Genomic DNA, 13,607 nt, shown 5'->3' on the forward strand with positions numbered 1-13,607 from the left:
AAGTTATTTACTTATTCCCATAATATAAGAACTAGGGGTCACCAAATGAAATTAATAGGTAGCAGGTTTAAAACAAATAAAAGGAAGTTCTTCTTCACGCAGCACACAGTCAACTTGTGGAACTCCTTACCTGAGGAGGTTGTGAAGGCTGGGACTATAACAATGTTTAAAAGGGAACTGGATAAATTCATAAATGGCTATTAGCCAGGAAGGGTAAAGAATGGTGTCCCTGGCCTGTGTTCATCAGAGGATGGAGATGGATGGCAGGAGAGAGATCACTTGATCATTGCCTGTTAGCTTCACTCCCTCTGGGGCAACCGGCATTGGCCACTGTCAGTAGACAGATACTGGGCTAGATGGACCTTTGGTCTGACCCGGTATGGCCTTCTTATGTTCAGTTTTGTTTGTGTTTTAGTAAGTTTTACTTTTAGGATCTTTGCTCTTGACATTTCAGACAACTGAGAGGAAGGTTTATTTGTCTTAGAACAGTTGTTCAAGAGGAATCTATGTTTAGAAGCAGAAATATATATTAGTTTTAAAAAATTAAATTCACAATAATTAAATTTCAGGCTGCACATAAATTGACAGTGTATATTTATATTTGATATGATTTTAATTACTGTTAAATTGTACTGTTGAATTTGAGAGTTTTAGCGCATTTGTAGGTAAGTGGAATGAAGATCAGACTCAAATTAAAATGATACTGACATTTTTAAATTAGCAGATTTACAAGTATGTGTGAAAGCATGCGCGTTAGAGGCACAAATTTCTAAAATGTATCATCAAGCTATAAGGACCAGAACTGTATTGTGAAGGTCTTATTCATGCAAATAGTTAACATTAGTAGGACTGCTTATGTTAAAGGCTGTTGTAGTTTGGCCTTGAGTAAGAAAGAAATTAACTGCACGTGCTCCTCAGCAGTGTCCTCACTGGGCAAAGATGCAAAACTATAGTAAGAAAGCAGTTAATTTTCATGAAACATGTTCTTTTGCTTGCCATGCTGTGCATTCCATGAGTTCAGTGAATTTCTGCCATTCTTACTCATGCTGAGTGGTAATTTACTGGTTTGCCAGTAAATTCACAAATCTCAGTGAAAGTACTCAAGGAATGAGGTACCACTTGGTATGAACAAGGTGACAGAACTGGGCCTACCTAAGTGTACAATTAAGGGAATAGCTTTGGATGACAGTAGAATACAGAGGACCAATTTAAAGGTTTGCTTGGGCCTGAATTTTAGGCCCTAAATTTTAGGCCCTGACCCAAACCCAAGCATATTTGACCCTGCCCCTCAAACTTCAATCACCACTCCCGCCTTTTGGCCCTGGGGTTGGTGTGGTGGCAGCTGCATTCATCAGCCCATGTTGGCACACTCACTCCACAGCACATGCAGTGCATGCACAGGGAGGTAGAGGTGGCCAGCAGGAGCAAGGAGGAGAAGAGCTGAACAGAGCAGGCGGGTTTGTTTTCCAACCAGATCTGTTTCTGACGTGTCTCCCTTTGAATTTGGCTCAGGTTGCAGGGTTCTAAGCCAAATTCTGCCTTCAGTTACCTTACACACTGTCTGTATCCTAATTGGAATCAGAGGCATTAAATGTGGAAAAAAAAAATCAAGAAAAATGTTTGGAATTTGTCTAGTTTTCCTTCTGGGGTACTGAAAAGTAAAAACAAAGCCTCAGAGTTACAGAGTGTACTGTGCCATCAAACTAGCAATAGCTTATTCACTGAAAAATTCTGCAGGTTTTGTAAAACGTTACTTCCCATCTTTTAAAAAAAATGCATGTCAAGTGTCTCATTAACATGGTTTTACACCGCTTTCCAAATGGTAGCTTGTCTAATATATTTAAAGTTATGTTTCTCTCTCATTTGGAGGTATTCATCTTATTATCTTGGCAACCTGCTTGACTTGGTACCTCGCCTAAGTCTCAAAGATATAAATGGTGAAAAATGACTTTTTCCAGTGGCTCTTCACTCTGTCCTCCCAGGTGAGGGTCTGGCCACAGAGATCCATCCAGGCTAATGTAACTTACTGTATCTGAAGATAGCAACAGTGCAGAGACTCCAGCCTGGATAAAAATACTGTAGTGTTTGCATTGTTAGTTGGCCAGACTGCCATGAGTACATCACCTCTCTGCTGTGCTACCTCTGCTAACTCCTAATCTGCTGCCATCACCAATTCAAGGCCTTGGGTTTGATCTTCCTTGCTGTCAGTGGTTCAAGGCCCAGGTTCTCTGTCCAAGACTTCCTTAACTACTGGAAAAAATGCAGCATGAAGCAGGCACACGACCAGATGCAAATCATTCACAAAGGGAGGGGTTCAGCTATGGAGCAAGCTTCCAGAAGAGGTTAGGCTAATTCAGAGTTCATAGAATCATAGGGTTGGAAGGGACCTTAGAAGGTCATCTAGCCCAACCCCCTGCTCAAAGCAGGACCAAGTCTGAGACAGATTTTTACCCCAGTTCCCTAAATGGCCCCCTCAAGGATTGAACTCACAACCCTGGATTTAGCAGGCCAGTGCTCAAACCACTGAGCTATCCCTCCTCCCTACAGGTGGTCTGATTTTAGCGCACCCTGCAAAACCTCTAACAAGATTTAGAGGTGAAAGGGGAAAACCACACACAAATGTCTATCCCAAAACAGAGCTGACTACCAGGCAGGGCGAAGAACAGAAGTCTCAAAGTCTACTAGGAACCTGCCATGCAGACCTAATGTACCTGGGAAGTACTTAGATATTACAGTGATAGATGCTGTGGAAAACTAAGGCAGATAGAGGCTGGGTCTAGTTGGAAAGGTGGATTTCCACCTTCATTGATTTCCAGTGGCATGAAACTTTTTATTTCTTGACTTATGAAACTGTGAAATATCAGACTTTAAAGATATGATGCCTTTACATCTTAAAAAAAAGTTTTCATTGGGCCAGGGTGAGATTTTGGAGAGGGGAAGGAAACATGCAATAACTTTTTTAAAATAGGGTTGACTGTTTGAAGCTGCTCATTGGTTTGGAATATTACAATAAATCCTTAGGAGCTGGGTTAGTGGGATGACAATGTAATGATAGATAATTGATGATAAACTATACAGGACCTCTTTTGTAAATACCAGAGGAAGCAAAGTTGCACCTGTTAGAAGATACTCAAAGCCCAGCTCTGACGTTATCTAGAGCTTTCACAAGAAAAGAAAAGTGGTCAGTCAGTTAAATACTTCTAGCTCCAGACACCATTTATCTTCCTGCCATAGTAAGTCAGAATTTCCAGCTGATGTGAAACTTTCCAACAGGATTGCAGTGGGGAGAGCTAGGTGGTTATATTGTCTTTCCCTTGTAAGAGACCAATCCTTATGATATAATGAAAAAGTAAACATAAAGGTCATTTTTATTTGTGTAATTATTAGGAATACGTTAATACTAAACATATATAGTTCAGCTTTAAACTCCAGTTGAGTATGTTATAGAAGATAAAAGTTATATAATTTGTGTGTTATGCCAGTCTTTAATTGCTATGGTTAACAATTAATGCTGCTGTTACTGTTCTTGCAGATAGTTAGCATGTATATTTTGTTGTTTTTTTTAGCTTCTATGAGGAACTTTTGGCCCATGGTGTGTTGAAGCCATTGACTGCCCCTGTCGAAGGAATGGTGGTGGAAGAAGGATCTCACAATTTTGTGACACCTCAGGGAATCTCTTCAATTGTCAAGCATTATTTAATAGAGTCAGGTACTCTTTAGACATCTTTTGCAATTAACAACTCTCTGATAATGATCCTTCCTTTGATCAACAAAAAGTGACCCAGACTCCCACCCACCTTTTGAAACTGTCACTTGAAAGCTATATACTGTCACTCAGGCTCAATATACCTTCTAGAAAAGGGTCTGAATGCAGTGACACCTCACTGCTCCCATGCCCTTTGGCCCAGGAAGCTTGGTAGTTAAGTGTAGGATTTGTTCATGTGAGACCTCGCATGATGTATTGGAGAGCATGCCTCATTGAGTTCCTGGAATCCTTCTTTATCTGTTTAGCTTAACTAAGTGAAGATTAAAGGGTGACTTGATCAGTCTACAAGGACCTACAAGGGAAACAAGTATTTGACAATGGGTTCTTTATAACAAGAGCCAGCAGCTGGAAGTTGAAGCTAGACAAATTCAGATGGGAAACAAAAGTAGTGAAGGTAACTAACCATTGGAACAGTGTCCAAGGTTTTGGTGGATTCTCTTAACACTGGCAATTTTGGAGTCAAATTGGATGTTTTTCTAAAAGATATGGTTTAGTTCAAACAGGGTTTATTTGGAGGGAGTTCTGTGGCTTGAGTTATGCAGACTAGATTATCACAGTTGTCCCTTCTGGCCTTAGAATCTATAAATCTGTCATGGCACAGTAGCATTTTGAATGGATATGGCTTGATAGAGTCTGTTTGAAGCTGAAAAAAACTAGATTCTTTTTCATAAAAAATTTTTCATGCTGACATCTTGAAGATGTTTAAATGGGTATGTAAACAGTGTGGGACTCACCTCTGCAGCGCCTCCTGTTGGTGTCCTGGGAATTAGCTTTTTCCAGCTCCAGAGCACCGATGTCCTGCTGCCGCTGGCCCCCATGTCCCTCCCAGGACCTGGTGCTACTTGTCTCTCAGGTGCTGCCCCCTGGCAATACCCCTACTTCCCCATTTCAGGGTCTCCCCACCCAGGGGAACCCCCAACCCTCTATCCCCACCTTGCCTCAGTCTGGGCTACCACCAGCCATCACCAACCCCCAGCTCCCTGGGGCAGACTGCAGTGTAAAAGCCACTCATCATAGGCAAGGGGGTTTGGACCTGCTGCCTTCTTGTGCCTCCCAGTACCTCTATGGGCCTAGGACCAGGCCCTGCAGCCTAGGGAGTTGCCAGCCTGGAGCTCCCTTGCTCCTCTGGCCTTTCCCCAGCCCTGGCTCACTGCACTACCCTTTCTGCAGGCAACCAAGCCCTGCTCTCTCCCAGTTGGAGGGGGAAAGGGGACACTTCTCCTGGGCCACAGCCTTTTTATATAGTCCAGCTGTGACCTGATTGGAGTATGGCCCAGCTGCTTTAAGCCCTTCTGGGCAGGAGTGGGGGGGGACCACCCCACCATAGGGCAACATGTCTAATTTGCAAAAATGTAAAAACCAAGGAAACCAAGGCCCTAGTCTTGTAAGCATTTGCACACAAGTAACTTCAGCTGAGTGAGCAATCCTGTTAATTTCAATGGGACTGCTGGCATGTGTATATTTATGCATATGTTTAGGTGTTTGCAGGATCAGAGGCCAACGTTATGATAAAGCAGAAAGTGCAGATATATATATAGTCCAGATCCTTTAGGATAATGATAATTTTGCCATTTAAGTCTGTGGGAGTGGGATCATACCTTGAGTGAACAGAGGTTTGGGGGTAATTTGAGTCACATAAATCTTGAGTAACTGCATCTGACCAGAATTTGCAATTTTTAAACTAATATCTAGTATTGGTTTAAACAGTGTTTATTTGATGATCTGGGAATCTATCAACTGGCTGGGAAGCATGGTGCTGAAAAAAAAAGATTTATTAACCGTTATGAACAGTTTCACAACAACATGTACCTGTGATATAAAGCTGTACTATATTTAGAGTTATTTACAAAAGACTAAGGAGTAGATAACCAAGTTGGTGTAAACTGTCATAGCAGCAGTGCTGTTTTTCTTTTAAAAGCAGTGGAATTTGAGTGTTTTGTTACAGTATTTAGTGTTTGTTGTAACTCTTCATGCTGAGGTAGTTATTAATATTAACACTTGTGTTTTTTCAACTGTTGATGTTGCAAGTCTGTTATTATTGTGATTATAATTCATTCAGTTTGTATGCCCCAGTCCTGCTAACCATTAGGCATGTATTTTAATCACGTGAGTAGTTCCACTGATGGAAATGGGACAGATTAGGTGCTTAAAGTTAAGCACATGCTTAACTGTTTGCAGGATCAGGATCTTAGTTTTGATTACTAATGGAAGTTATTCTGATATTATGCATGTTCTCTACTGTCTGATACAGAACTGTATGTATTAAAGCATTCTTTTTTTTAAGCAGGTGCAGATGTCCTCTATGAACACCATGTAACACAGATCTACCTCAGAGGGCGGAAATGGGAGGTCTGCAAGAAAACAGGATCACCAGAACAGTTTGACATAGTTGTTCTCACAATACCTGTTCCACAGATTCTTCAGCTTCAAGGTGACATTGTGAACAGTAAGTCTTCCTTCAATAAGTATTTAAATACAGAATAATAATTTATAGTATACTATAGCAAAGAACCTCTGAGTTTGTGACCAGTTCTCATTTGCAGAAAGGAGGAAATATTTTGTGGATGCTGTAAATCAAGTAGGTGTGCATTGTCCAATAACCATCAGATTATGTTTTATACAGGCAATATCTTAACTGAAATCCAATTTTCAGAAGAGAAAATCTGTTTTTTTGGAAAAATGAGAATTCTGATCTGTAATTTTTATATTCATAGTAAAAACTGGGCTAGATCTGTAGTAACTAGATGTTTTTGTTTGGCCCAGGGAAAAGGGGAGATTATTAGATCCCAAAATATAAATAGTCCCTCAGCAGTCCCCCAAGTGGCTGTTTACTGGCTTACTGTCTCCTTCAATGCCTCTGGTTACAGGAGTAAATGAGCAGGTCTTCTAACTGAGAAGCTTGTTGGGGAGAGCAATTAATACAATTTTAGTAACATCTGCAGTTTCAGGAAAAATTTATGCTGCAATTAAACAACTGCAGATGGCCCATGTTAGCTGACTCAGGCTAGGGCTATAGGGCTGTTTCATTTCAGGACAGACATTCAGGCTTTGGGATCCTCCAAGCCCAAGTTAACTGACACCGGCTACCCACGGGTGTTTAATTGCAGTGCAGACATACCTTCAGAGACTTGAAATCACAACCAATGGTGACCTATTGATTGACCAGGACTAGCCACTGAGGGCATATTGCCTAAATATTGTAAGTCCTCAGTTGACTCCCTGTTCACTATTGTATGCTGATGTTTAATACACATAGATGACTGGGACCAGGCTACCTTAGAGACTGCCTCTCCTTTCACCGCCTACAGAACAGTGAATATCAGAGACATAATCCACCTGTCTCCAGGGTGGAGCAGTAGGAGCAAAGGGTGCAGCTACTGTTAAGGCTGTGGAATAGAGCAGGGCAGAAATTTTTGGCAAATAATAAATTTCCTGAAGAAGAAAAAAAAATGCATTTTTCGATGCACTGAAACCTTTTGCTGGTTTCATGTGTTGAATTCAATGAATAGCTTTGGCTCAAAAGAAAACAAGACTGTCAGAAATGTTGAAACAGATCATTTAAAAAAATGCATTTCTAAATGAGAAAAGTCAAATCAATTCAACATTTTCAAAACCCCAAAAACCTGTTTCAGTAAGTGAACAGAACAAAAAAAGGTCAGTTTAGGTTTGAAGCCAACAACTATTTTTCGGTTTGGCCACCAAACTGAAATAAATTAACTGTTTGCTCAGCTCTACTGTGGAATATCCTGTCGGAGAATATTAGCATGAGCTCTAGTCTGACTGTTTTCAAAGTCCTATATAAAGCTTATCAACAATAACAGAAGCTAATGAACAAAGAGGAGAGGAAGATAAGGAGAGAGTGAAGAACAAAATCTCAAGTATAAGCACCATGTCTGGGATAACAAAAGCAGAGTCCATGTCTGATGACTGGAGGCAAAGGAAAAGATTTTCATTCCAGTCTAATTTCAAGTGCCATTCCTTTGCTATGAGACAAATAGTGCCTTAGTGACTGTGGAAGAGTCTACTCACCATAAGAGTGTCCCTCATAGCCAGGTGGCATAGAAGCCTCTTCTTTGGTACCTTCTGCCAACAGCCACTCCAATACTGTAACAGCATGCCTCTTCCTTTGACTTGGCACTCCAGATAGGTCACTTTTAATCCTACCCCTTCTAGAGTAAAGGAAGTCCAACACACCAATAGTCTGGCTGCATTGAACCAGAACTTTAGCACAACTTTGGGATTTGTGGGCCTTACAGCCCTTGGCTCTAGCAACTTCACACCATTCCATAGGGTGTGTCATTACAGAACTCAGGCTCACCCTGTACTCTGGGTTCCAGCTCAGGGATCCTGTATGATGCAAATAAGATCTGTTTGCTCAGATCCTCTGCTGTATCTCTGGTCTGCTTTTTACTAGTCCTATCATTTTAATCTCTTCTTCAGATCCCCCAAAATGGGAACCAAACTAGTTATAATGATCAAAAGGTCTAAGACTAGGGCTAGCTACCCCAAAAAGGCATTGATCTTAGCCAGGCCTTCCTTCATAAGCCTAACTCAAGAAGTGCATTCCCTCTGCTAGTCACATTTTACTGAGCTGAGCCTTTGCTCTTTATCGCCTCCCTCCAGGCTTGATGCCTTACACAGGTGTAATGGGGTGGGGCTGATTGGGCTCACAGGCTCTCGTTATTAACCCTTTTTGGTCAGTGTGGGGTCTGTGTACCCCATCTCAGTGCCCTTCTCTGCCATTCATGACTTTATATACTTTCTCATAATTCCTTTTACCATACATAATTCCCTTTTACCATACTAAATAATGCCAATCTCTTTAACTCTCCTTATTTGGAAGAAATCACTTTCTATTGTCACCATAAACAACATCATACTTGTAATGTTTGTAGCCCACATATAGACCTCTTGTTTTATTAAATACAGTTGTTTTATTTGAATATTTAGGTTTGAATGTTGTTGTTTTTTAATACAAAGGTATACTGATGGTAGTTAAAACAACAACAAAAAACCTGTCTGAGACTAATCACTAACCTAGCCCTGGACTTTAGTTTACTGAAAAGAGTACAGTGATATTTTAATAATTTGGAGTGGATCAGTGAGAGGAAGAAGGACTTTGTCTATATAATAATATCACTAGTAATAGAGAAATACAGTAAAGTGACTCTTTGACTAGAGAGAAAGAAAAGGTGAGATATCAAAAATTTGGAGTAAATTGATTGGGAGGCCAGAATTCCCAAGAGAATGCTCCAAGTCATGGCATTTTCTGTGTAATTAAGAAGAAAGAGTAGTGGAAAGTGTGTGTGAAGATTGTCAATCATCTGTAGTGGATGAACTGATATATGGCCAAAAACAGTTCTGCTGTCAAACTGCTGGCTGTATTTGGAAACAGTGTTCTCACAATAAGTCAAGTTATTTTTTTTTAACTGAAGGAATATCTCAGGTGGAGTGAAATAAAGGGGAGCAGAAAGGGGGTGTAAGATAAATATGAACAGCGCTAGTATATATTTATCAGGACTGGGCATGCAATCCAATACTGGTTTAACATTGGGTTTGAAGAGTGCTGGGTGATGAACCAGGGTTCATGGGCATTAAGTAGCAGTTAAGCAATGACTGCCATCTACTGGTTATAGTTGAAATGGTTTTACAAAGTAAATTGTGTTGGTATTCAATTTTACATGGACAGAATATCTGGTTAAAGAATATAAAAATAAAGAATCAAAGTCCATTTTCTGTACTAACACACAAGTCGTTTATGTAGGCTCGTCCAATTGGATAGGACACTAGACTTATGTCTCTTAGTTGGATGAGTTGTAAATGTCCGATTCACAGTTTGAGTACAAGTGAATGTGTGTTTGGGGTGGATTCAACAATATGTTTAATGACCTCAGCATGACCTTGGTTTTCTCTCTAATCAGCAGAAGAAGGCACTTTGTACTTGTTCTTGCAGCAATTAGTTGAGCCAAACCAATGTCAGGGCAGCTATGGCTGCACCAAATCTGCCTGAGTAGCTGAAGAAAAGTAAAATCTAGCACCGTCAACTGAGGCTGGTTTGCTCTTGCAGTGCTTTTACTGCAGCAGAAATAAACATGCAGCTGTAGGTGTCCTTGAGAGAGGCAGAAGTGAATGGAGGCCCACCTCACTCAAGGTTAGCAGTCTCTTTTGAGGCCACCTTCTGGTTCACCAGCTATGACAATTAGTTCAGTTGCGGTGGTATATGTGGCGGCATTGTGCTGAATTACCCATTTTTCCCTGCACAATTGTGCGAATGAGGTGGGGTTTTTTGTTTTTGTTTTTTGGGGTGGGATGGGGTAGCGAGAGACATTATTTTGTCTTTGTCATCAAAGTATAATATCTGTTTATGTTTAAAAAAAAGAGAAAAAAATCTGAAAAAACAAATATCAGTGCTCATAAAGCATATCAGATAGACACCATAGGACACTGAAGAGCCCTATTTATGTATAAAGCCATGCACCTCAACCCTATTTTGAAAGGATTACCATCTCTAGGTTTGGAGAGTGTTTCACTAACCAGGAACACAATTTTGTCAGGTCTTGATAAGGGGAATCTGCTTTGCCTTAGCAGACCGTTTCGCTTGCTCCTAAAATATTGAGACTTCTGTCTGGCTGAGCTTCAGGTGATTTTTTGTTGTTCTTATCATTGGTCTCTAAAGCCAGGACTACATTAGAATGTCTTCTGGCACAGCAAGGTGTAGGGTATGACAAAGTGTGATCCCTGACCGACATAGCTATGGTGGAAGAAGCCTACAGTACAGCTTCACCAGTACAGCTTCAGCTGTGCCTTTATGGGTATAACTTGTTTCACTTGTGGGGAGTGGTTTTACTATACTGGAACAAAACAGCTTTGCCAGAATAGCTGCGCCATTGTAGGAGTGCTGTTCTGGTATTCTACTGCACTCCAATTCTAATGCACTCCTAGTGTAGACATGGCTTAATCCTCGTTATCTTTGCAGGATTAACATAATCTGAGGGAACTTTGTAAGGGGTTTCCTTGCTCCTTTTTAGAGCTCTGTGTTGACTTACAAGTTAAACTTGTTTCATTGCCCGCTTAACCCAGTTTTAAGCCAATAGGTAATTCCTCATTAATAGCTAATTTAAACCAACATTGCTCATTTCTTATCTCGTGTATTCTCCTAGGACTTGTAACATTCATATTCTTCATTGTTCTACTGTTAATCTTTCTAGTGTTTTGTATACAGATGGGTGAAGAGAATGTATAGGGATGCTGAATTTAAGGGAGATTTTCAAAGGCACAAATAGGAGGTAGATTCTCAACTCCCATTGACTTACAGTGGGAGTTGGGCATCTAAGAGCACTTTGTGCCTTTGACAATAAACCCCTTAATCAGTTGTGTGACTGGAAGTTCCATTTGGATTTTAAGTTATGGGTGTATCTGGTGACTCCATGGTCAAGGTTTTGTTGTATTTAAAACAGGACTAAAATCCCTATCCCACATTTCTCTGAGCTTAGTTTCTGCATTTGGTACAATAATTCTTAATAGTACAAGTGAATTTTCCAATATTTTTTTTTCAACAATTGATATTTATTATTTCTAGTAATGTAGTGCCTAGGAGCTCTGGTCCAGGATCAGTAACCCATTGTGCTAAGTGATGTACAAACAGAACAAAAGACAGTTGCTGCCCCAAAGACATTGCAGTCTAGGTATCTGTTATTAGAACTGAGATTGCATGTTTTGCATGGAGTGGGGGCAAGTGTGTGTGTCAGCAGTGGTTGTGGAAGAGGTAACAGAGGAAGTGAAATCATAGTTGTGAATTGCAAGAGAAGAGCTTAGATGTACCTAGTGTGTTGCTAAGATATTTAGGGCTATGCTGGTGGTTTATGTACCCAAGTATTAACTGGTTTCAGTGAAGCTTTTTCTTTTAGTGGATTTAAGTTGTATAATTGTGTAAGTGCGAGGCAGGATGTTTTGAAGAAAAGGAATGGTTTAGAACTAAGGCTTGAGATGCCCTTAGTTTAATTGCTCACATCTCAGGACTTTGATACACCACAAGTCAGAAACTGAAGCAAAGAGACAAAGAGAAGGCTCAGTGGCATTGTAACATTGTTACCATGATAAATATAGAACTACTTAAAGAAGAAATGTGTGATAACTGCAATGAGGGAAGGAGAGGTGTGGCATTAAAGGGTGATAAGTCACCTGTCCTCAAATCCACAGAGAGCCCTAATCATGCTGTTAGCTCCCACATTCAGCAATACACTCCTTTGCCTTCTGATGTATCATCATCCATCTTTTGACAAACTCTTAATTAAATTAAAATATATATGGCTCTAGACTGACTGCCCAGCTGCTGGCCTTTCACCAGGTGCTGTGTTCTCCCTCTCTGCTGTCACTCTGGCCTAAAGATCCTCAGTTAGGTCCTCCCTGCAGTGCTAGCAATGGTTTTCCTCTCTTGGCCAGAATTTTGTTTTGAAAACCTTTGCTCACAAACAGTGAGTCTCTAGCACTGCTGCAAGAATTCCTATCCATACCAACTGTGTAAATTATACTAGATCCAGCTGTTTAAACATGTTTGTGGCCATCACCCTACTGAATGGCTTTTGGTAAGATATTGTTTGTACAAACCTGTAGGTGAGGATTGTGAAACGAAAGGGGTGCTAGAGACCTTGGAGGTTTAGATCCGTTAGTGTGTGCTAGTGTTTACATCAAAAGTTAAGAAGCTGTTAAAGTGTTCATTGATCTTGAAAGCAGCAAATTGCTAATCAGATGTATCAGACAAGTCATTCCTTTCAGCACTAATCTGACTTGTTCCTTCTGTCTCCTTTTAATATGGAAATTTTGTTCTTACTGTACTTTTTCCCCAATTTAGAATAGCTAACTGCCTGAATATTGTACTTTAATTCCTTATTCCATATTATTTATGACTGAAAACCACTAAACATATAACGTATCTTTTTAAAAACAGATTAACTGGAAAATTTGACCTAACATTTTCAGAGTTGTTTCTCTGAGGCTCCAGCATCTATGTTTAGGTACCTGAATAAAAGTGACCAGATTTTATTCAACGTGACTAACACCTGCTAATCCCAGTAACTGTGTTAGGGTTTGTGGGCACTCAGGACTTCTGTTAATCAGGCAGCCTTAAATTAAGTGCCTAAATATCAATTAAGAAACCTAACTTTAGGCTTGGAAATGTTGACCTGTTTCCTTAGAGATAATTTTGGAGTCTAATATGCAAGTTTGACAGATTAATAAAATCAGGCTTATCAATTAGAAAAGGGCCAGAGACTTCTCTTTTATGGACTGACCCATTTGTTTATTTCCCCTCTGCCTCAGTGGAAGTGAGGTGTCTGTCAGCTGGCCAGTTTGAAGCTCTTTGTTTTAAAACAATGTACATTTTCTTACCAAATTTTCAGACTAAAACATTAGACTATACAACAGTGAGAGACATTTGAGAAAAAAAGTTGAAAACCTTTACCCAAGCAAATTGATCTGAAAAACTTGAATCTTAACAAAGTGAACTAACAAACCACACTAAAGAGCTGTAAGACCTCTATTACACTGGGACATCTTCTGTCTTTCTGGCCGCTGCACTCTCAATTGATATTTAATAACAATTCCAGAGATAGACTAAAGTGAGACTTTAGACCCCTTTGTGTGCATTGGGGCACGGGGAGGAGGGCGCAGAGGAAGGAGATGGCCATAAATTAGCTGCTTCTTGGCTTCCATTCCAGAACTGTTATTTGTGATGGTTGGTGTTATGGCTGGCTGCTCCAGAGTTGCTCCTCTTTTGGGGCCTGCTTCAAAGGTCATTCTAGACAATTGGCACTATTTCCATTTAGCTGTGTCCTTTGGGTGA

The 13,607-nt window shown here is 40.3% G+C and overlaps 1 protein-coding gene across 6 annotated transcripts in view; it reads left to right on the forward strand.

Annotated features, from left to right (window-relative positions):
* RNLS (renalase, FAD dependent amine oxidase) overlaps window positions 1-13,607 on the forward strand; it is a 140,305-nt gene that overhangs the window by 2,271 nt on the left and 124,427 nt on the right. For 4 of the 6 annotated variants that reach the window (XM_030570241.1, XM_030570246.1, XM_030570245.1 and 1 more), the window contains exons 3-4: window positions 3,567-3,709; window positions 6,051-6,212. In XM_030570241.1, coding sequence (XP_030426101.1) covers window positions 3,567-3,709; window positions 6,051-6,212 — 305 coding nt within the window. The remainder of the gene's footprint in view (window positions 1-3,566; window positions 3,710-6,050; window positions 6,213-13,607) is intronic. The other 2 variants (XM_030570243.1, XM_030570244.1) reach the window with 1 other exon arrangement.

The sequence above is a fragment of the Gopherus evgoodei genome, chromosome 7 (assembly GCF_007399415.2).
Source record: "Gopherus evgoodei ecotype Sinaloan lineage chromosome 7, rGopEvg1_v1.p, whole genome shotgun sequence".
Lineage (NCBI taxonomy): Eukaryota > Metazoa > Chordata > Testudines > Testudinidae > Gopherus > Gopherus evgoodei.